This window comes from Prosopis cineraria, unplaced genomic scaffold (assembly GCF_029017545.1).
Source record: "Prosopis cineraria cultivar Desert tree isolate PC_DT_omini unplaced genomic scaffold, ASM2901754v1 PC3, whole genome shotgun sequence".
Lineage (NCBI taxonomy): Eukaryota > Viridiplantae > Streptophyta > Magnoliopsida > Fabales > Fabaceae > Prosopis > Prosopis cineraria.
In genome coordinates this window covers 38,074,160-38,098,738 of record NW_026555334.1, presented here as the reverse complement: position 1 = coordinate 38,098,738, position 24,579 = coordinate 38,074,160, and the positions used below count along the sequence as shown (strand labels likewise).

General features: G+C 35.1%; 2 protein-coding genes and 1 pseudogene across 3 annotated transcripts; 2 read left to right on the top strand and 1 right to left on the bottom strand.

The window, feature by feature from the left end:
* Window positions 1–2,054: 2,054 nt before the first annotated feature.
* LOC129305968 (calmodulin binding protein PICBP-like) lies at window positions 2,055–7,464 on the bottom strand. 2 transcript variants are annotated; one of them, XM_054946214.1, is made up of 4 exons: window positions 7,157–7,464; window positions 6,704–7,040; window positions 2,768–6,601; window positions 2,055–2,321 (listed from the first exon to the last, which is right to left on the bottom strand). In XM_054946214.1, the coding sequence occupies exons 2-3, from the start codon at window positions 6,971–6,973 to the stop codon at window positions 2,807–2,809; spliced, it is 4,065 nt and encodes a 1,354-aa protein (XP_054802189.1). In that variant the 5' UTR covers window positions 6,974–7,040; window positions 7,157–7,464; the 3' UTR covers window positions 2,055–2,321; window positions 2,768–2,806. The 2 variants fall into 2 exon arrangements, with proteins under 2 accessions (XP_054802189.1, XP_054802188.1); XM_054946213.1 differs by having other exon boundaries at window positions 6,704–7,043; window positions 7,157–7,463.
* Window positions 7,465–15,134: 7,670 nt separating this feature from the next.
* Window positions 15,135–19,783, top strand: LOC129306425 (triacylglycerol lipase SDP1-like; annotated as a pseudogene).
* Window positions 19,784–21,873: 2,090 nt separating this feature from the next.
* On the top strand, window positions 21,874–22,785 carry LOC129306732 (probable calcium-binding protein CML36). The gene has a single exon (XM_054947460.1). It carries the CDS (start codon window positions 21,961–21,963, stop codon window positions 22,600–22,602), a length of 642 nt encoding a protein of 213 aa, XP_054803435.1. The 5' UTR covers window positions 21,874–21,960; the 3' UTR covers window positions 22,603–22,785.
* Window positions 22,786–24,579: the final 1,794 nt, after the last annotated feature.

Genomic DNA, 24,579 nt, shown 5'->3' with positions numbered 1-24,579 from the left:
TACTTTGCCTTCTTGGCTACCTTTCCATAACAAGTTGCAACAATTTCCAGTCCATCCGTGACATAATCCTTTAGGTTCATGTACAGAGTCATGATTACATTGAATGAATGTGAATGAGTTGCAGGTTACTTCACTCCTCATTATGCTAAGTAAAGATTCTGCCTTTTCTTTCATCTTATAATGTACATAGGCATTCAAAAGATTCTGCCTTTTCTTCCGCTCGTAGATAATCTAAATCTCTCCCCCTATTGTTCCTCCATTCATATACCTGCATAAATTGCAAAAGGTTAACGGATTTAGTTCATGTAATATTTTTCAAGGATAAACATAGCATAAGGGTAAGGCTCGGAAACTCGATCAATGTTTTTCATGGCAATGGATAAAGTATTCAGCACATGTGGCAAGTTTATAATATAGCAAAACTAAAACCATAGGATATAGCAAAATCAATTGTGAACTGAACGCAATTGAGCACGGCACTTATTTGTAATTTCAGCCTTCTTCTAGAATAGCTCCAATCGTGATTGTATGAAAGTGTTTGATTTACAGATTTAGTATGTGCATCTAAACCATCTCCTGCTTTCAGTCAGCAGCTTCACCAAAATTTCCAATATCTAGCACGTTACTACCATCTTCAACTCTACATCATACTAATTGCAGGGGTGCTTTGAATCAACTTGAATATGCTTTAATGCTGTATTTGACTCACCACTACTTTCACTCCGCTCGGATTCATCCACTCCATTTATTTCAATTTCCAAATGCAATTTTATCTCATTAAGTTCTCAAGGCTCCTCATATAAATGTGCAGACCAAAACTAAAATCATATGATATAGTAAAATCAATTGTGAACTAAACACAGTTCGCCCCACAAGGAGAAAAGAAACAGGACAAAATTTGCAACTCTCACCCATCACAATCTTATATTTAACTACCTATCCATGGAATTAATCAGACTATACTACCTATCTAATTCAAAACTTAAAATGAAAAGAACCAAATTCATTACCAACTCCAAGATAGGATGAAGAAATTTCATGAATTGTCAACCACCGTCACATTTTTGGGGAAAAAAACCTAATCATTCAATAAATGGAAATAGAAAAACTAATAATAGACCCTTACACAATAAATGATGATGCTTGGAGAGGAAGGAGTAGCAATGATGAACGAAGTGGGGAGTGATGATTTGATGAACGGATTTTAGAGTTCAAAATTTAAAGTAAGAGGTGCACGATTGATTTAAGCATCAAAGAAGAAATGATGGGTGAGAGTCATCAGTCACCTTCAACCTTTCCTTACTCGTCATCATCTCCATCATCAAGGAATCACAATAGGCAAGAACAATATGCTATGAGAAATCTTATGGTACGAGAGCTAGAGAAGAGGGAGGGAGAGAAATTGGCCATGGTCATTTAGGCATTTACCCTTTCAAACATTTTAATCAATGACATTTTAGTTTTTTAGTGGTTCCATTTAATGTCACCATTGGACCTTGGTCCTTGCTCAAATTCCAAGGCCTTATGAGCAATTAAAATTCTGGTCAGATCTTTTTGAACAATTGTCTCGGATAGCAGTTTGCTTGAATTCCTTTTTGATATAACAATTGTTAATTTAGTAAAAACGATTGGAACTTTTCTTATTGGGCCAGACTGAAGCTTAAATAATGAATCTATCCAAAACTGTTACAAAGCCAGGATGAATAATAGGTAAACATTGGCCCAATAAGTACATTTCCAGGGCATAACAACCTCAGTCCAAAAAATCACAAAAAGCCCGGTTCTTGGGCATCGCAGTTCATAACAAAACGGAAAGCGTCACAATTCGTTAAAAAACAAAAAAACGGAGAGCATAACAACACTCAGTTGAAATAATATTCGCTCAAATTTTTTTTAAAAAAATATTGAAAGGAATAACCATTCAAATCCCTAGTATCTTTACCCTTCTTGGGCCAAATTTCTCGTTTTGAAGTGTGGATGCATGAAGACTGGGTATTGAAGTTAAACTATTTGAAGCTCGCAACACACAGACCACTCTAATGATAGGATACATGTTATGATAAATCTAAACTATTAAGGGAATTTATTACAAACATCCAACCCCATCCACATGGGAAAATAAATGACCAAAAGAAAAAAAAAACAAAGAATGAATTTACTATGTACTAAACTCCTATTCTCCTGATTCATAACTTCGTATTTTGCAAGGGTTTCCTCACAGGCATATTGAATGGTCTTGGGTTTCTTCTAACGTTGGGGCAATCTGAAACTGCCTAACCATCCTGCAGGATTGTGATAAACTACATTTCCTTGCTCATCACCTGTAAATTTGGAGGAAACCAACGAATGAGACTTTTGGAAGCATGTATATAACATGAAACCGTTACATGATACAAGAAGTCTTCATCTATATCCAGCTCATATAACATGGTCATGGACGCTGGGTTCTAGAATCTTTAGGAACAACTACATTTCTGCTTCCTCTCTTGTAACATGGCGAAGCGGTCAACAGTTCAGATTCACCAACTTGGTGTTTCTCGTCAGATATATTTCCCTTATCCCATCCATTTTCTTTAGCTACATGCTTAACAGGCATTATGCAGTTAATTTTTCCTTCTATATTACCACCCATGAAAGAACGCCAAAAAAACTACTTCACAAATCAATCTACATCCCAGCTTTTCAAAAAACAAAACAAAACAAAAGGTATATACCAGCCTTACGTCTCGTGAATAAAAATAAAAATATTGGGAGCATATATTAATACCTTCAACTTGCTTTACTTGAATGCATTTTCCATACGAAGCTATTTTGCAAACTGGCCAGTTTCAGTTTTTGATGGTTGGCATGACGGTTTCAAAAGCTTCCACAAGCAACTCCACTTTTTTTTCCTAGCTGGGGTTAATTTGGCCACAACCTGTCTAAGTGCATGATCAAGCATCCACTCTTCTGAACCCTTTCTTTCTCCCATGTCCTGGTGCCTTAAATTTACTTTTTCTCCTTCTGGATCAGGCTCAACGGGCAGATATCGAGGTCCTTGAGGATTGATTTTTCTAACTTTTTCTAAGGCCTTAATGAATCTTCTGAGCATGATCACTTTTTTAAGATTGCTCCAATTCCTAGATAATGGTTTGTTTCCCTCCTTCAATGTTGGTTCTTCATCTTGTTCTTGGGTCATTCCATTATCAGATGTCACCCTATCTTCTTTTCGGTACAAGTCTCTGCTGTTGACTCCTTCGACTCTGTGGGACTGTATAGAGTTGACTGAAATATTGCTGTCAGCGACTTGCTGACCATCATGTGAATGTTCCTGTGCTTCTGGAAGAATTGCATCAATGGCTTCTTCTACAATCTTGATGGCTTCAAGCTGGCGAAGTTCAACCTCTGAGTCAGTAACAGGATGATCTTCTAAGGGTATATCTTGATTTGCCACAGGTATACTTCCATGAGAGATGGAAGTATCACTTCCAGTGATTCTACTATTATCATATCCTTGCTCATTCTCATCATCCCCATCCACAAGTGGCTTGAAGTCATTTGTTGCTACACCTGATGCCATGCGTCTATATACCAAGTACCATAGTCCTGTGTGGTTCTGTTTTTCTTGTAGGATCGTAGTTCCATCAGCTGGAGGGAACTGTTCAAGGTTCTCAATTTCTGGCTTAGCCTTCACTATACTTTCTTTTCTGCCCGCCACAGGTTCATCTAATTGGTCTGAAGGAGCTGCTGAAGAGACCAAACTAGATCCCAGTGATCTCACAAAACCTTTTAGAATTAAGCTTTTTGACATAGAAAGTGGTTCCCCGCTTGTGCTGATCAGATTCTCATTTTCAAAATCTCTTCCATGAGACTCTGATTCACCGCTTGGAATTTCTGTTGTCAAACAAGATATCATGCTTTGTGAAACTCCATTGACCATTTCATCAGCTTGATCCTCCTCAAGGGAGGCGCTTGTAGTGTCAACTGGCGTGCCTGAGAACAATGACGTTGAATCTTTGGTTCCAGCAGGATAAACATTATCATCCACAATTGTGTTGTTCTCCTCCTTATCATGATTGCCAGCCATAATTTGCTTTCCAATCCAATCTCCATCAATAGCTCTGGATCTGGGGTTGTTTTTGGCCTCTTCAACCACATCAGAGCCATATTGTTCTGTCATTGGGTTGTCACTGGCATCATCAGCGTGTTCTTTAAAAGTTCTGTGAGAATGGAATGCTTTGCCAAGCAATAGTTTGGCTGAAACGTCATATTCCCTCTCCCTGTCAGTTATTTCCTCGCCATGATCTGAAGAATCAGGGCCTTGAGTTGCACTAGCTTGATTTTCAATTGTCGCAGAGGATAGTGGGCCATTTTCAATGTCTTGAAATGGCAGAACTGTTTCAAATGCTTCTACTAAAAGTGTGACCCGTTGCTTTTGAGCAGGACCTAGCTTTGAGATAACCTTCTGGAGTGCATAGTCAAGCATCCATTCTTCGACATTTTTTCCCTCCCCTGGGATCAGATGCCTGAGATAAACTTTTTCTACTTTTGGGTTGGCATCTGAAGGCAAATGTCTGGGTTTTAGAACGTTGATTTTTCTTACCTTGTCTAACGCCTTTACAAATCTCTTCAGGAGTAGTAATTTTTTCAGACTGCTCCAGCTCTTTGGTGTTTTTGGCTCAGGTTTATCTTCCATCTTCTCTGATGCCTTCTCTTCCTCGTCATCAAGTTTTAGCGTAGCTTCTTCTTGAGGAGAATCTGTGGATGTTGAAGTGCTCCTATCTCTTTCCTTACCTTGACTCTGGTCTAGGAGCTCCTCATCTGAAGCCATGCCTTGAGATTCTAAGTGATTGTCAGAAGAGATATCTTCCATTTCTGGGAGAAGAATTTCATCAAATGCTTTCTGCACAAGCTCAACTACATTCTCATTTTCATCATCAGTATCCTGAAGAGAAGAGTTGTTTACTCCATTAGATGAAAAACCGTCTTTCCCTTGTGCTTCCTTGTCTTCCTGGTCAGATTGAAGCTTGTCTTCTTTTTCTGCATTACTCAATACTGCATGCTTATAGATCAAGTGCCACATCTTTATATACTTCTTATCTCCTTCAGGAATTCTGTAAGATGCATCGGTGGTGGGAGTAGGATTAGATTCTCTCGGTGGAGACGGATCCTGCAGTATATCATAATGTGAGTCAATATTTTTGTCTTTGGCTGTTATTTCTTCCTCCAATGTATGAATTTTGGTGGCAGTACACGTGGCTGCAGGCGTTGAAGTTAACTCCACAACATCATTTTGATCAGATGTATCTGATTGATCTCTAGCACTTCTGAACTCATGAGCATTTATGCTTTCTCCAGATGATTCAGGATCAGCCAGCTCCAGGATTGAGTTTCTTTCTTCCCGTTTCTCTGGGGAAGCTACTACTCCAAGAACCTCATGACCAACCACTACGCTATCGTCTATCAAACCAGAATGCTTGTCACAAAGGTCAGGATCTTGAAGCACCATTAATTCAGAGTTTAAGATATCAGTCCCATCATCCATGAGAACAGACTGAGTGCTTTCATCATATTTGTCACGTGCAGCCACTATACTGGTGTTCCTTGCCGTCTCAATCACTTCAGAGTCTCGTTTGTCCTCGTAAGTAACAGTGCGGCAGCATTCCAAATTTGATTCCTTGATTGCAAGAAAGGAAGACAAGTTATACCCATTTTCTGCAAGAGAATCATTGAGATACTGATCAAAAGTTTTATGTGGAAATGATGTTTCACCAGGCAACACCTTGGCATTACATCTGAAATTTATGTTTTCTTTATTATCTCCTCCAGATGAGCCTCCTCCATTGAAACTGGAAGCTAGTGCATTGGGAGTCTTAACAGGAAAGTCCCTTGCTGGCTTTTTATCATTCTGATTATGAGGTTTGCGAGAAGGGGCTGTTGTATTCTCAGGATTTTCACTGCAGATGCTCTGACTTGTTTGATTGCCCTTCTTTTTATTACCAGAATGCTTTGATCTTGTAACAGGCTGAATCTCCATTTTTGTGTTCTTATGTGTCTTCAATTGGCGCCTTCTCATTGAGGCAAAACGTTTTAATGGAGGCATATTGCCATGGTGACCACCATGAAGAGAACAATAAGTATATGGACAAACCTTCCTTGTTAACAGTACTTCTTGAGATTCATGCTCTTCAAGTGGCAACTCAATTTGATCTGGAAAATGGGAATCTTTGAGAGTTGAAGAACATGTGGCTTTATGCAAACTTGAGTCTGAGGATTGCAATATCTGAAGGCTTTCCTCTTTGGAAACTTTCCTCGACCTGAACACGTACCGATTGCTTAAGATTCGCACCGGCTTGAAACTTAATCTTCTGGTCATAACTCTCTGAGAATTCTCACTTGGATGCTTACTATTCTGACGGTCGTTAAAAGTGCTTGCCTTGTCTTGATTTGTCCCCTGCCTTGATGATCTCAGCCCCTTGACAGATGTGTGCTTGATTGATCTTGACGGCTTCAGTTTCCTCTTCAACTCAGTCCCTCCAGATAGCTTTCTGGTCAAATTCCTCCTCAATTTCAAAGTTGGTATTCTTGTTAAGTTCTTCCTCGTGAAGATTCTCTCGGAACCCTGCCCATAATATGTAACATTCAATTTTTCAAGTCTTGAATCGATAAAAACAAATCATATGTACAAAAAGACTAACAAGAAAAAAGAAATCAGAAAACTTGCCTGAAAGCTTTCCTTTGCATGAGAACTGCTGGTTGCTTTCATATAATTGGGCGATGCATCCGACATTTCGACCGAAGAAGGTCGTTCTGAACTTTGTGAATCAATATTTTCGTAACGGGATTTGGGTCCTTTAATGGACGACCTCACGCTCGACAGTCGCAAAAGCCGCATTGACCTCAGTCCCTTCAATTTCTTCTTGGGTTCCGATCGACCCCCATCTTGAGGATTGCTAGAAACAGAACTAGAAACAGAGGATTCTGTTTCTGGCATACTCTCAGTTTCAGATTTTGCATAATAACTGGAGGTTGATTCAGTTTCAAAAGTCTGCGGGATCGTTCTTCTGATCCAAAATACACAAAGAATTAAAGTTCTGTGTGAAGGGAAAGAATCACCGATCGGTGAACACTGTGAAGGGAAAAGAGTGAAGAAAGAAAGGAACTGTTCAATACCAACCTATGTGGAGATATGCTTCTCGTGAGCCCTTGACAGCAAGAGATTGAAGAGAAGTCCGCGAGACAGAGATTCCGAGGTGAAATTTGGTACAGTGAAGTGTGCCTGCCTTATCAAAGCTGGCAAATTGATATTAAAATGTGCTATGACTCGTCTGGCATGTTTTCCTTGAATCTGTCAAAGCATGGGAGATGAGACGGCTTGAAGGTGCTGACCGAGGGGGAAAGACTAGTGAGACGTGTGCTTGGGGCTGATTAATGGACTGGCCTCGCGCTGACTTAGACTCACGAATTTATTAAAAAAAATCTCAAACACTTGGCATTGCTTCATTGCTTTTCTCGTTGATGCGTGGAGGGGGCAAAAAAAATAGCCGCACAATAATGTGAGCCTTCTTTCTTCAGACAAGGGTAGGGGGGGAAAAAAAAGAGCTTCGGTGTTGTCTGGGCCAGGAAGTGGGGTTACAAAGATGAGTCGGTGGGATAATTGAAGTCACTTGTGATGAGGATGATACGTGACTTTTGTAGAGCTAAAAAACAGAAACCCATGAGCGAAAATTGGAAGAGCGGCTATAGAAGTCAGAAGATTAAAAGACAGGCAGCAAAATTAGAACCCGCCAAGACAAAAATGACCGAAAATGCGTATCCAATCGAGGTTAAAAAAAAATGAAGGGAGATCGAGGAAGAGGAAGAAGAAGAATGAAGAAGAAAAAATAAAGAGAGGATATTATATCCTCCGTTGCCGACGCCAAGCTGTCCCCCGTGTTGGAAAGCCAGAGTCCGTGGCATCTTCTCATTTTCGCCCCCAGTGGACAAGAAATTGTGCTTTTGCCAAAAGCAAGAGTCAAAAGACAGGCTTCAATAAAGGGCCAACAGTGTTTGTCAAATATAGATGGCCATGACTATTTTGTCCCGTAGTGGAAAGAGATGGCCGGGCCACTCACAAAGACACACTCTCCCCAACACACACATTCCCCAATGCGTGTTTGGCGATTTTTCAAGAGTTAATCAGGCACGGGTATGGCGAGCTGAACCAACTCATGAATGTTTGAATTAAATATTCTTTTCTTTGGATGGGAGTTTTGCATAGACGACGTAAGTTTTTTAGTTGGGTAATGTGAGGTGGATAACAATGGTAATTCATGTAACTATGATTAGAGGGAGCAGCGAGATGCGGCGATGACAAGCGAGATGGGAGTTGGAAGATGGAAGCCATGCAACATATGTAAAAGTTCTTTGGTATTCCGTATTCGTGAATGAGCCTACCCCTACCTACCAGGCCACCACTTTACCCGCAGATACACCGCGCAATTGACGCCGACCAGATGAGCCCTATTTTTCCATGCTTTGAGAAGAAATTATCAATCTGTCCAAGAGACCACTCGCAGACGCAGTCACTGAATCTTTTTTGGGTGGCTTGACATGGTACGTGTCATGTTTGCTTATAAGAAAAGCAAATGATTTCCCACGCATCTAAGCAAGCTCGATTCCGAAACTAAACTCAATTGATGAGCGACTATAGCCTATTCCGCCTGTCCATCTGCCATTAAAATAACGCTATAGATTGTGTCCATCAAAATATACTAAAGCCCGTTTGTATTTTAGTTAAATATAATTAATTATAAAAATAATTAATTAATATAATTAATTTTAATTATAATTAATTAATCATATTGTAACCCAATCTATTTGGATACTGAAATTAATTTCATTTGTATAAATTACCATAAAAGATATTACTTTTTAAAATTAATTATTAATAAAGTTATATTTAATATTATTAAATTTGTTAAACTTTATTTAAAAAGTGAAATTTATTATTTAATAGTAAAATTAAATTTATAAACAACCTTTTAGAGTTTATTTTAAAATGTAATTTTGATTTAAATAATTAATTATCAAAATTCAGCCTGTTTGGGTAATTATTATGACAATCGATCATTCGGCCGAAGTAATCGATTTCTTAGCTTTGCCAAACAGGCTGCGATGCTACAACCCAAACAGGCTGCAATACTACACCACAACACTTTCTGGGTCCAACCCCTTAAAGAAAATATGGCTGACAAGAAAATCAAATTCAAACCGACCGCCCAAGGAATATCGTAGAATGGCCTCCTCCAAAGCTGGGATTATAAAAATAATAATAATAAAATATTTTTAAAATATATAAATAATAATTTAATTTTTAAAATATCATAATTTTTTTAATGTTTTTAAAACAAATTATTTCATTAATAAATTTATATAAATTATTAAATTATTTTTGTTAAAAATAAGAGCTTTAAAGTTGCTACATTGTTACGAATGTAAGAAAAAATTATGAATATTTAAATAAAATTGGTGAATAATTTATTTTTAAGAAGGGTAATTTAGTAACTTATATAAATTCATTAATCGAAAATTTTAAAAATTTTAAAAAAATTATGACATTTTAAAAGATTAAATTATCATTTATATATTTTAAAAAAATTATTATCATTTTTTAATATTATATGCTCCTCCCCTCTCCCATAGTACCCGTGATAATTGAATCACGTGATCATATTTGTTGCATTTTCAATTTGCGTCTCTTATCCTCCATTTCCATTTTATTTTTGCAATAATTGAAAAATTATAACATTTTTTATATAATACTCTCTCCGCTTAAAATATTTTTAATCGAATCTCACCTTCTAATAAAGTAGTTATCTGCTTTTTAACTAACTCTATTTTTCATATTTATTCCTATCAAATGCTCTACAATAAATATAAAATCATTATTAATATAGATACTTTTGAAAAGAAAAGGCAATGATTATACTCGAAAGGCTAAAAATGCTTTACATTTTTTAATATTTAACTTCTTAAAAAATATCTTATGAATGGAGTATATGATTTCTTCTTGCCCGTGATAGACAGACAACACTAAAAAAGAGCAAAATAAATAAATCATTGATTAATTAATTTTAATTCTTTAACTTTACATAAAGTTATAATTTAATCATTCATTTTGTAAAATATATTTTTAGTCCTTTAATCCTATCATCTTTAGCTTGGAATGATTATTTTTTATATCATCATTATTGTTTAAAAAAAATTAAACTTAATATGTCAATATTTAAAAATGTTGGGATAAAAAAACTAACAGTGTTAAGGTTAAAAGATTAAAAAGACACTTTATAAAGTTAAAACACTAAAATAAAAATTATGTAAAGTCAAGTGATTGAATAAATACTTTAGAGTATTCACGAGACGGGATGGGATTAGGACACCCATATCCTATATCATATCCCGAAAAATGATCGAAACTACAATTTTATCGCATGTCCTGTCCCATCTCGTTTGGAATCAGGATAAGATTGGGACGTCTTGCCATCCCAAAAACGGACAACATGGGAGAAATGCATGTATAATAATATCCATTAATTAAAATTTTAAATAACATAACTTATTAAATTTAAAACCAAAACAATATAAGTGCACAAATCACAACAATTATTGAATTATATAAATCATAGTTATTATTATATAACTTAAAATAAGAATACCTCAAACATGATACATTATGAAAGCAATTACAAGTTATCTCTAAGCTATGTGATCTATAAGTTATGAGAGCAATAACAACAAATAAGGCCGACATAACATCAAGTTATTATTCCTATCCTTTAGTTAAAATATGTTAAGCTAGTGAGTCTTTCAAAAACAAAGCAAAAAATATAATATAAATAAAAGTCATTAAATAGGTAGATATAATAATAAATTGTATTAATATATAATATACTGTAAATAAAGATATCACCTTGTACTGTTTATTAGTGTCATTAAAATTATCAACATAAAAGACTTTTAATTTTAAATAAGAATAGTAGCTAATGAAATTATAGCTAACATAAGTATAAAGTATATTAATACAATTAATATATTTAATATATTTTATTAAAATAAAAATTATATATATCTATAAAATATTTAGGACGGGATAGTACAGTCCGAGGACAATCTCATGTCCCGTCCCATCATCCTATCTCAATTGTTTTTGGATAAGGATGAGACCTATTTCAATATGGGCAGCATAAAATCAGGCTAATTGAAACAAGCACAAATTGAATGGCTGTAACTTTAGCCAAGATAAAAAGAAGCACTACTTTAAAATGGAGACTTACCCATGAGTGCGAGAACATGAAGAGAGAGAGGGAGGAAGAGCAAGCCACTACCAAGATTTTATCACCCCTTACTCATCACCCCATGTTATTTTCTGATGGTATAAGTAATAGTATCAGTTGGTAATTGGGGTGGGTTGGGCTTAATTTAGGCCGAACTTATTCAAATTGGTTGAAATATCCTACCTTCTTAAAAAAAGTCATATAATCAAGCTCGACCCTAACTTTTTTTAGTTGAGTTCGTGTTGACCCGTCGATCTTGGCTAAAATTATTAACTCTATATACATATAGAGTCAAAAATGCTGTTGATCGGGCTTTTTCGGGTCAAGTTCAATTTAAGTTGGCTGATTCTAATTGGGCTGAAAATATCATATATTTTTAAAAAGTTTCTATAGTTAAGCTCGACCCTAACTTTTTTTTGGGTGGGTTAGAGCTTAGTTCAAACTACCAACTTTAACTATAACAATTTTTACTATTGGTTAGTTACTCCGGTTTAAAAATTTGAAGTTAAATCTATTTAAACTCCCATTTGAAAAATATTTGTAATTAACATCTGTGTTAGATTTCCTTGACACTGGTGATATTGTTATGGAAATCAATATTATAAATAATGATAACGATATTGACAACTACATTTAAAAAAAAATACAAAACTAAATAATTAATACTGTCAGCCCAAAAAATCACTAGTGCTGCTTAAAATTACTACCTATCCTCTCTAAAATTATATTTCAATATATTAGATAAAATTTGTGAATGCATTTATTACCTTTGAAGTGAAATATTCTTGTATTACCACGTGAGATATATTCTAAAAAAGTTTGAATAATAATTTTTTATTATTTTTCTTAAAATTATTTCATACACCTTGTCGAGTTATAAATTTATAAATATTTACCTTTTTTAACATATTAACTGTTTCTGCCGACTAAAATAAACCCTCTTGCAATGCAAGGGGATTTGAAACATTTTCTTGGGAAAACAATTTTAAAAAACAGTGAAACGAACTAATTAAAAAACACGAAATCCAGCATCCTGGCAGGAAGAATAACAGTGACAAATGTGAAATATCTAACTTATATGCGCCGTTAATATATTAAATTAAAATATAATAAAAAGTATATTTCTTTCATTAAAAAAATAAAATATTTTTTAAAAAGTTAAATGTTTAAATGTAAGACATTTTTAATATTTTAATATGTAATTATTATCCTTATTTCAAAGGTGTACTTGTTAAATAAATTATTTTATATTTATTTTATGATAAATACCCTATCAAATAGAGATAAATATAAAAATATATATTAATTTTAAGATAAGTAATTACTTTATTGAAGAATAAGATTTGATTAAAAATATTTTATATCTTTTAATGGGAGAATATAAAAGAAATTTTTTAATATACGGTACCCCATATATAGTGTTGCATGAAACTAGATTTTGACCCATTCTATGCACTGGTGTGTGTGTGTGTGTGTGTTACTTATATTAGGTACTGTGAACTTACTCAAGATATTTTTGAATATCTATAAGGATATTTTATCATTTGAAGGGTAAACATAAAATAACAATGAAAAATTTACAATAATTTATTTTTATATACCTGTAATATGTTACTTAATGGAAATAAAAATTTATTCTATTTTAACATTTGTTTTACCAGATATATTAAATATATGAATGACAATTTAGTTTTATTTTAAAATATGTTACTCCCGTAATGGATTTAAGAAGGCAACGCCCACATTTGCGCTCTTCCTTATATTAATGTGAGGGAAAACTTTGAAATTGTGTTAAAGAATGAATTTTCCATTAAGTTCTACCCTATAATTAATTGAAGAAGAAAATTTATTCTCCAGCAAATATTATTACATTTGTCACTATTTGTTCCCTCTAAAATTCGAAGCGACAATTCCTATTTCACGACGTATTGCCTTCATGCATAGTAAAAATTATTAATATTTTTAATTTAGCATATCATACAAAATGAAGTTAGCTTATTTTCTTTAAGAATTTGCTGGTCAATGCATCATGAGAAAAATAAAACATGTATCATAATGAGTCACACACTATAAATTATGTCATAATAATAATATTTATAAATCATAATTATAGCCAAAAGTAAAAATAAATATGAATAGTGATTTTAAATGAAGGCAAGTAGAATAATCAATATTATGGTACTATTTATTAATCATTTGTGTGTGCGTGTGTGTGTGTCTATAATAATAAAAACGGTGACTAAAAGAAGTTCAGGATTAGGAGATGTGCAATCAAAAATGAATTCATCAACCTCACAGGATTAAATTTGAAGTGCATAATTCAATATTTTGAATAGGTTTTTGAGTTGTGATGTACTTGCATATATTAATAATAAATTTCTTATCTCATGCATATTAAAAATAATCACAATAACTTATTTTACTTTCACGTATATTATTTTATAATTTGTTACTCCTGCATGTATGAAAAATATAATAAACAATTTGTTATCATATGATATGTTATCCTGACATAAATTAAAATTAAAATAACCATATATTCTACTTTATATTTTGGAATAAAATTATATTTTTAAGTTAAAATTTGAAATTTATGTATTATTTTATATAAATTTAAATTTAAATAACTAGGTATATTTTAAATTTTTTTCTAGATACATATTGAAAGTATAAATAACATCCTTTGTATATTAAAAAATTGGATTTGAACTCTCCAAAGTTGATGTGTGTAAATTTTATTGAAGTTATATTTTTTTAATTTTATTATTTTTTATAGAATGTAAAAAAATTGTCTTTCTTCATTAAAAAAAATGCAAAACTTCACTTAAATTTAAAAATATCAATTTTAAAGGATTTAAATATTAGACAATCATATATAAAAATTTGTTACCCATCTATATTAAAAGTATAAAAATAATTTATTGTTTCTATATATGTTATTTTCATACTTGGCCCGTTAAAAATATAACATATTTTTGATTAAATTTTATCTCTAATTAAGTAGTTACTTATCATTAAATTAATTATATTTTTTTATTTACTCATATTTAATAAAGTGTTTCACCCTAAAAAAAATATAAAGTAATCTACTCAATAAGAGTACTTTAAAAAATAATAATAATTATATCTTAAAAAATTAAAAATATTTTATATTTTTAAAATACTCAATTTTTTAAAAAATATTTTATATATTCGAACAAAAAGAGTATAAATTAAAATTTAAAAATAAAACATTATATCTTATACAAAATATAAGCAACAAATAATATATCTCATCGCTCATGCCTATCATTTTTTACTATGGGCCCACGTGATATTTTAGCAACAACAACGACACATGACATTTTATTATATAAAAATATTTTAATATATAAAATATAACAGTAACAACGCTGTGCTTCACACACATATAATATTTAAATTTAGTGCTATTGTTTTTTATTGTTAAAATTATTTGTATTTCTAGCCAACACCATAATATCATTATATATATATATATATTTATTCTCTTTATCTCTATATATAAAAAAATTTTTAAATTTTTTTTATTCTTAAATATAAAAAATTGTTAATATATTTTTAATGAATAAACTATTATATTTTTATTAAATTAAAAAAAAAAGATAATATTTTTATTAATTTATTTTAAAAAAATTATTTTTTTATTTGCAATAATTAAAAAAAATTAAAATGTTATTATATTTTTAATTAAATAATTAATTTTTATTAATTTATATGATTTGATTAAAAATATATAAGGATGAATGTAGTATCTCCATGTTGGATCGCACAGAACCTATAAGAGCACCTCTCCGGCCAAAAATATGAAATATAAGAGCACCTTTCAAGGCTCAACTGTCAGATTGTCCCGTATCTTTCGATCTGTTTTCGGATCCCAATGCCCAACACGCCTCTTTCGTTTATCCATGTACGCATCCCTTTCGATCTGTTTGCGTCTTAGCTTTGCTAGGCCTTCCCCGTATTGGCTTCACTTACAACATTCTTCATTCCCTATCTTTCCTTCCTCGCTTTGGTTGTCTGTGTTGAGACGAAACTGTTCACTTCCTTTCCAGATAGAAGTTAGAAAACTTGGAGCTTTGGCTCGCCCGAGAGAGCCTTCTGATTAAAAAGCCCGAATTCGACATTTGATTGCCGGGGATTCATTTAAAGAGTTATGGGCATCTGATCGAGCTATTGTTGTATGCTTCATCTTTCTTTCAATGATCCTTAGAGAATCTTCGTCTGATTGGAACCCGTCCCGGAAGCTCGCAAGGGAAATTCGTTTCACTTACGCATTGTTTGTTCCAAGTTAGTTAGTCCAGAAATTTTCTTGATATTTCTTTTCGACTTTGCGTTTTGTGTTATATCAATTATTCACCCATTAATACTTTGTCGCAACACATATTATTCCTGACGCTAAACTCAGATTATTTGATCCTTTGGTTTCTCACACTCGAAACTTTTCGTCTGTGAGAGCAGCATTATTTACATTTCTTACTTCTGACCAAGGATATGGATGTGAGCAATGAGGCTAGTGTGGACCGCTTTTCAATTGGACCATCGAGCATCATTGGTCGAACAATTGCTTTCAGAGTTCTTTTCTGCAAGTCCATGTCGCATTTGAGACATCAAATATTCAGTGTATTGTTAAATATGATGAATAGGTTTAGGGGATTTTGCGCAAACATGTTAACATGGTTGCATCCAAGAAATCCACAGGGGATATTATTAATGATGACACTGATTGCTTTTTTCTTGAGACGATATACAAATGTGAAGGGAAAGGCTGAAATGGCATATCGGAGAAAATTTTGGAGAAATATGATGAGAACCGCATTGACCTACGAGGAGTGGGCTCATGCTGCTAAGATGCTTGATAAAGAGACTCCAAAGATGAATGAATCAGAATTCTACGACGTAGAGTTAGTGAGGAGTAAGCTTCAAGAGCTCCGCCACCGCCGGCAAGAGGGATCTCTTAGAGACATAATGTTTTGTATGCGGGCTGATCTAGTGAGAAATCTAGGTAATATGTGTAACCCCGAGCTTCATAAAGATAGGCTTCAGGTGCCGAAATTAATTAAGGAGTATATTGATGAGGTATCGACTCAGTTGAGAATGGCCTGTGACTTTGACTCAGAGGAGCTCTCATTGGAAGAAAGGCTTGCTTTCATGCATGAAACCAGACACGCATTTGGGAGGACTGCTTTGCTGTTGAGTGGAGGAGCCTCTCTTGGAGCTTTTCATGTTGGTGTAGTTAAAACACTGGTAGAGCATAAACTCTTGCCTAGGATAATTGCTGGTTCAAGTGTAGGCTCCATCATGTGTTCTGTTGTTGCTACTCGGTCTTGGCCTGAACTCCAAAGCTTTTTTGAGCATTCTTGGCACTCATTACAGTTTTTTTGATGAAATGGGTGGGATTTTTACAGTTGTGAAAAGGATCATGACACGAGGTGCTGTTCATGAGATCAGACAATTGCAAATCATGTTAAGAAACCTGACAAGCAACCTTACATTTCAAGAAGCTTATGACATGACAGGTAGAATTCTTGGGATAACAGTTTGCTCCCCAAGAAGGCATGAACCGCCTAGATGTCTTAACTACTTGACTTCACCCAATGTTGTTATATGGAGTGCGGTCACTGCTTCTTGTGCCTTTCCTGGCCTTTTTGAGGCTCAGGAACTAATGGCAAAGGATAGAAGTGGAGAGATTGTTCCTTACCATCCTCCATTCAATTTGGGCCCTGAGGAAGGATCTACACCCATACGTCGCTGGAGGGATGGGAGCCTGGAGATCGATCTACCGATGATGCAGTTAAAAGAGCTGTTTAATGTCAATCATTTTATTGTCAGCCAGGCCAATCCACATATTTCACCATTGTTAAGATTAAAAGACTTTGTGAGAGCATATGGAGGCAATTTTGCTGCCAAGGTATGTAATCATGGACTTGGACCTTCATATAATGACGCTACTTTATACAAAAATATGCTTTTGTTTCTTGTCATTATGTGAACTTCATACCTGTTTCTACCCCAAAAATACAACTAATGTCTCAGGTATATTGATTTGGCAGAAGAAAGTATGAATTGATGTGATGTTAAATAATTGTAAAGGTTGAAATTTTTCGCTGCTTTCTGTTAGCTGGTGCTTTGTTACGATCCATTACTACAAAAGAGTTTCCTTGATGTTTGACAAACTACCAATAGAGTGATAGATCAAATGTTTTCATCTATTCATATCTGTTGTAGAATTTTAGCCTTGTTGCCATGCTTTAATTATTGGTGTGTGCTTAGGCATGCTCTGTTTTATTGAGCAGTATGGTTTTGTTATCTGTTACTCAAAACCCTTGTAAAATTTAATTGCATCTCCGACTCCACTGCCCTGACAATGTTTATGGGAAAACCATTCCTGGAAAATTTGGATGACTTAAAAGAGGAAGTTCCCGCTTTGTTTTCACTTGCGAGCAAGCTTCTTTCATGTTTCATAATGTGAAATCCTTTACGTAGGATTTGCATCTTATTTATCTGGTCTGCAATTTACCCTTGACATAATGTTTCTATTATGAACTGATAATGTTCATTGTGTTTTTAAATCCTGTAGCTTGCTCATCTTGCTGAGATGGAGGTGAAACATAGATGTAATCAGGTACTAGAACTTGGCTTTCCATTAGGCGGACTCGCAAAGCTGTTTGCTCAAGACTGGGAGGGTGATGTAACTGTTGTTATGCCCGCAACTCTTGCCCAGGTGTGTGCTTCTTTGATGTTGTTTGAGGGGGAAATATTGTTTCAATTATATTAATCTGAAGCAAAATTTGTGGTTATTATGGAGGCTTTAGCTACTAAATATTCAAAATTATATGCTGTGATCAAGTTTCTATTTCACGTTTCGCTAAAATTTTAGGAATCTTCTTGTGTGCCATTTACTAGGGATGACTATTGGACTAGTGAGTGATTAGCATGTGATGTCCTTTTTTTTTTTTAATAAATGTCCGATACCAGTACTCAAAAATTATACAAAACCCTTCTTTTGGGGAGCTTCAAAAGGCAGCCAACCAAGGGAGAAGGTGCACCTGGGCGAAGCTTTCAGCCATAAAAGCAAATTGTGGCACTGAGCTTGTTCTTGATGAATGTGTTGCTGTTCTCAGTCATATGAGAAGACTCAAGAGAAGTTCTGAAAGAGCAGCTGCTTCTTCTATTGGTCTGGCCAGTTCTGTCAAGTTCAATGCTTCAGGAAGAATCCCCTCGTGGAATTGCATTGCACGAGAGAATTCGGCGAGTTCCTTTGAGGAAGACCTAACAGATGTTGGTTCCTCTTTGCATCAAGGTGCTGCAGGTAAAAATTGGAAAACCCACCGCCCCATACATGATGAAAGTGACAGTGAATCTGACAGTGTCAATTTGAATTCTTGGACACGATCTGGTGGCCCCTTGATGAGAACTACTTCAGCAAATATGTTTATTGACTTTGTTCAAAACTTAGATGTTGATACTGACCTAAAGAACGGCGTGGCAGCTCATCTGCACTCTCAAGTTTTTCAGCATAATCACGGTCCAAGGGTCAACATCCTTGATAGGAGCTCTGAAGGCATAGAATTTGATCAAGAAATTGACCATAGGTTAGTCATGAATGGATCTAGCATAATGGTAACCGAGGGCGATTTTTTGCAGCCAGGAAGAATCCAAAATGGGATTGTGTTTAATGTTGTAAAGAAAGAAGATTTGACAACTTTGAACAGGAACCATGATTTTGAAAATTACAACAATGAAGTTGCTGAATGTTTGCAAATTGACTGTCCAGGAAATGATATGGATGCGGCTAGCGCAACTTCTGAGTGTGGAGATGATGATTCCGAAGCTACCAGTTCCCCAGGGGAAACCCGAGTTTAATTATATAGCTAGGGACCATTCTGATACTGATACAGATGTCGGTAAGGAGATCAGATCATTATTGACAGTTGATTTTGACGATATTTTTTCTTCCTGCGATTTTAATATTTTGTCGCTATTGATTTCCAGATTGTAAATAACACGGATAGTATTCCTGCCGAGGGACCTCCATTTTTCTTTTCCCTTGAAATGTAGCCCATCATTTGGATTACTCAGGAATGTACAGAAGGAAAAATGATTCTATACATAAATTTTCTACGACGACCTGAATTTGGTAGCTACCACCTTTGCTATGGAATCGTTCGTTCAGTTTCTGGCTCTTGCCTCCACACCTTGGGGTGTTGAACTCAACCAACTAAACAATGCTAGGCCGTTTCTAGACTCCTTGCATGATAATGTTTATATACTATCTCAGACAGTTTTAGGAATTTTATATTGATCTGGTTCCTAAACAGATTGACCTGGGATTTTATATATGTAGGTGTTGCATTATATTTAGTTTCGATCATTCTTGTCTTCCTTCCATTTTTAGGGCATGGAAGCCTTAGCTGTAAGTCTGTAAGCTCCTAAGTGGATGGATAGTCGCCAACACAGTGTAATCGCTCCATCAAGCCTCCACCTCATCTTTATTTTCTTTCTTTTTTTTTTTTTGTGGGAGGTTTAAAATCATGTTTGAGTTCAAGGGAGGCTTCTATAAAAGTGTGGGAAATCGTAGTTACGTTCATCACGAGGGGCTTTCACCAAGTGTCAGCACTTTATGTTTAGGAAGAAGCTTGTTGGACTCGAGCTCTTGGGGCCAAAAAATAATAATAATAATAGTAATAACAATAATAATAAATATTGAGGTAATAACCAAAAGTACTTGTTTTTATGAATATGTTACTTGTCCTAGGGGGAAGGGGGAATGCAATGAGAGTGAGCCGCACGAGTGTACTGTAGCCCACTTGCCAAGAGATCAACAAACTATAAGATGATGCTCCATGCCTCGTTATTTACGTGTGAAAAATCAAGGGTGTGGAGGCCGAAACTGTTTATTATGCTTTTAGTTCAAAGTTGACAGGTAAGGCGATAAGGATAACGGGTTCAGGGTCAAGCGTAGCCCTGAACCAAATACATTGTTTAACAAGGCATTAAAATATGTCGTTAGTACGAGAGTCATGAGTTGTGCGGAGAGACCACTGGCCAGGAAAAATGGGAAGACAGCTTTGGGGAGGAATATGCAACAAGGACCTGTAGGATCCCCAAGTCCCAAATTTGCGGTCCAACTTGATAGGTGACACCAGCGGATGGGCCATTACAATTCACAAAGTAGAGAGAAGAGGTAGGGCCCGCATTCACACAGCCGAATGGGAAGCGGGAGATGCGCGTGGGAAGAGCGTGGCATGTCAGTTGTCAGCACCACAGGTATCATCACTATCATACACTGTACTCCTTCAATTCGCTTTTTGATTATTCAGCGCCTCTTCTCTCACGTCCCCATTCTCCGTGTGCTCCTTCCATTTTTCCCGTGTGCTCCTTTGCTTCATTTTATCCTGGCTTTTTTTTTAACAGCGCTTATATATATATATATATATATATATATAAAAGAAATGTGAGCTCTTGAAGTACGACCTGTGAATAACGGAATGGCAAAAGGGCATTGCATGTGAATTTCAGGAACTCCAATGAAATAACTTTCCTTTTTACCAAATTATTTGTAATTATGTTCTCACTTAAATCCATTTAGCTAAACGCTCTATCCTACTTCTCTTTATTTGTCACTAATTTCTTATTATAATATGACTAAATACAATGAGGGAAAAATTATTAATAATATTATCAATAAATATGTTCTTAATTGTATTCTTGAGAAATATTTTCTAATTTCTACGTAGTGATCACATGGATAGCGTGGCTTTGACAACTATCAACCCCTTGAAAGCATTTGAGTAATTCTTCCGGTAATTCTACAAACCAATTGCGTTTACCCATGTAATTGCAAGGTAAGAAGTAATGTTGCAGCTTAGTTTCCACACGAAAATAGAGACAGAATCATGTCAAATTGATTAACTTTTTAATAATCTCAATAATTCCAAGTCACTGGGCTTTCTAAGGAAGAAAAAACTAGAAGTTTCTAATGTCTCGTTTGATCTGTTAAGCTGACGGCAAGCAGTGTTGGATCATGGATGGATGCAGAGTTCCTGCAGCGGTGTTTCTTTTCCTTTTTCCTTCTTTTTTTTTTTTGGTTACACAATGTTGACCATGGCACCCAAAAAAGAGTGGGCCCATTTTGTCCGGTTGAGCTGTGATTTGGGACCGCGATTATCCCTTACTTTCCGTAATTTTTTTTGTTTTGGGAACCAAGCTTACTTTCTGTAATTAGTTAGAGGCATAAAAACCACTTTTCATTCGCGCAGATATAATTACTTTTTTGTATCTGTCCATCAGTGCAGATATAATTAATTTACTAATAAAAAAAGTGAGATAAAAAATGTTCACACTTCACAGGCTTGAAGAAGGTTGGGAAAACGTTGAATTAAAAAATTCGCCTTGTAACTTCCAACAGGATATCACTTTTTATTATAAATCATAAAAAGTGGGCCCTTTATATGCTCAAAACACAGAGGAAACTTCGAGGAAGGTTCCCGTGTGGCCATATGGCGATGATGGACGTGCTGATGCCGACTTCACTCCCTCCATTTAACCCACCTTCCTCCCTCTTTCCCCTCATTCCTCAAACGCCTTTTCTTCTCTTCTTCGTCTTCCTTTTCTTCCTCTTCTTCATCATCTTTCATACTCGGCAATGAAGCTCACCGTTATGAACCCCAAACGTCTTTTCCGCTCCAAGAAGGAGCGCTCCTCCGTGTCCAGATCCAGGCCCCCGTCCTTTGGCTCCGGAACCTCCTCTTCTTCATCTGAAGGATCAACCATCCACAAGGCTCCGAGCGGCGTTGCCGGTTCTTCAACCCCCACCAGCGTCTTACCTGATTTCTCCTCTGATTGGTCCGATTTTCCCTGTGATATGGTCCATGCATTCAAGCTCATGGACCGAGACAATGACGGGTTTGTCTCGAGGGAACAGTTGGAATCGCTGCTGACCCGGCTTGGTACAGAGCCGCCCAGCCAGGAGGAGGTGACGATGATGCTCAGGGAAGTAGATCACGACGGCAGAGGGTGCATCAGCGTTGAGGCACTGATGAGCCGGGTAGGTTCGGTATGCGAGCCTGGTTGCGATTCGGAGGAGTTGAGAGAGGCCTTCGAAGTTTTTGATACGGATCACGACGGGAAAATTTCAGCGGAGGAGCTTATGCGAGTTTTCGAGGCCATCGGAGAGGAGCGGTGCACATTAGACGACTGCCGGCGCATGATAGCAGGGGTTGATCGGAACGGGGATGGGTCTGTGTGCTTCGAGGACTTCTCTCGGATGATGGAGCTGCATAGATGATCAACTTCATACCATGATGTAGCTCGCAAATAATGTTATTTCTTCAGTTTCCCCACTCTTAATTTCTATAGCATATATATATGTATGTATGTATGTATGTATGCATGCATGTTTATTTCAGATTCGGGTGTATAATGTTTCAAGCTTGAGATTAAAGCAAGGCAAATCCAAAAATTCCACTCATTGAAGGTTCCGCCTAACAATTAACAATTCTTTTGCTGCTGCTGGTACTAGTTCAAAAACTTTGGAAGAACTCCAATCCAGCAATCTCATAAACTCGCGAGACTTTCTATCTATTTGTTGATTGAATCTATATGTGAGACTTGAATCTTGAATACAAAGATTAAATTAACTTGTTTACCTGCTATCTGTGGATCTCTGGCCTGGCCTTGTAATTGCTCGGTGTTGGTGATCATCTCGTATTTTCTCATTTTCTGAAACTTGCATATATCTTAGTTTTTATAGCAATTCCTTAAAAAAAAAAATCATTATAAAATCAACATTTATAAGGCATGAATTGGTTATGGGCTGCCTGTGTGGAGTTCAAGTAGATATATAAGGGCGATTTGGAGTGTAGTAAGAAAATTAAGTAGCAAGTAAAATGGCATGAGTGGGTTAAGTGAGGGATGGTAGAATAGAGCAATTGTTTTGTCCTTAGTGACTAGATAATGAAGATGAGATAGAAGACGATGAGTGAGAGAGCACTATATTTTGTTGGTGTTTCCCGAGAACTGTAAATTATCAAATATATCAGAAACGTTGAGTTTCAATTCATAATAAAAAAAATTCTTAAGCTCCCTTATTATAATTTATATAAATGTAAAAGATATATAAGATTTGATAAAATAAATATTTGATTATTACTTAAAAGGTTACAAAATGTAAATAGTTACAAGTCTAGAAGGAAAACTAATTGATGAACCTAAAAATTATAACTGCAAAGTGTAAGTTTTTTAAGTGATGTCCCTTTCCTCTTTTGCAATTTAGTACTCTATTTGTAGTAATAGAGTAATGGTAATTTCTTTGTTAGAATTTAGAATGTCCTTACAAATAATCAAAAATTTCATGAAATTCACGACACTCTTTAATCACTATTTTCTACTTTTAGTAATAAAGTTATTTTGCGAAGATACTTGGGCATAATGATTCTGTCTCCGTGATATTCAGAATCATTTGAGATTGTGTTTTTATATATCAATAATCTACAAGATGTATTTGTAATTGGTAGGACTTCAATGTACTTATCTGGCCGATGCTTTTCATTAGGATTGGGACTAATCTTTTGTTTAAATTGTTGATTAAACTTAATTTTTTAATTATTTAACTCATATGATTTTATGATCTATTCAAATACTTTAATTTAACAGTTAATAGATGATGTTTTATATTTAGCTCAAACCTTATTTGAATTTGTTCGAATTTAACATGCACTGACCAATGAGTGGCAAGAATTGTTTTGGCCACGTTCTGACGAGCACGCTGACCAAGGAAACCGCAAACGACAAGAATTTTATGAGTGTGCAGCCAATAGTATCTTCATGTATGGACGATTAGGCGTACTGCTTCGTTATACATGTCATGATGTGAAGTGAGATGGCCAAACCTTATTTGAATTTGCTCGAATTTAGCATACACTGCTTCCATAGTTGCTGCTCAAACCCAGAATCCCAGATCTGTCAAATTGAAACTAATTTGATAAAGGCTTGTTATTTAAAGCTATCGAGTTGGAAATGGATGAAACTTACTTTTTGGCGCGACAGCAGTGCTAGTTTTCACAACACTTATGCACATAATCTTTAATACTTAAAGCCCCCGATTCTAAATAAAATATGTGAATTTATTATATACTTTTGTTATTAATATTATTGATATTTTAAAATTTAATTATTTTAATTTAATTGGATAAAAGTATATTAAGTAGGTAAAGTTAAGTTTTTAAGTTTTGTCCTTATTTTTAAAATTTTTCCTATCTTCTGC

Bases quoted from the DNA above. Each gene is read 5' to 3' on its own strand.
- LOC129306732 (XM_054947460.1), top strand. From the start codon at position 21,961: ATGAAGCTCACCGTTATGAACCCCAAACGTCTTTTCCGCTCCAAGAAG.
- LOC129305968 (XM_054946214.1), bottom strand. From the start codon at position 6,973: ATGCCAGAAACAGAATCCTCTGTTTCTAGTTCTGTTTCTAGCAATCCT. The intron at 6,602-6,703 runs GCAAGTTTTCTG...TATTATGGGCAG, and splicing joins ATGCAAAGGAAAGCTTTCAG to GGTTCCGAGAGAATCTTCAC.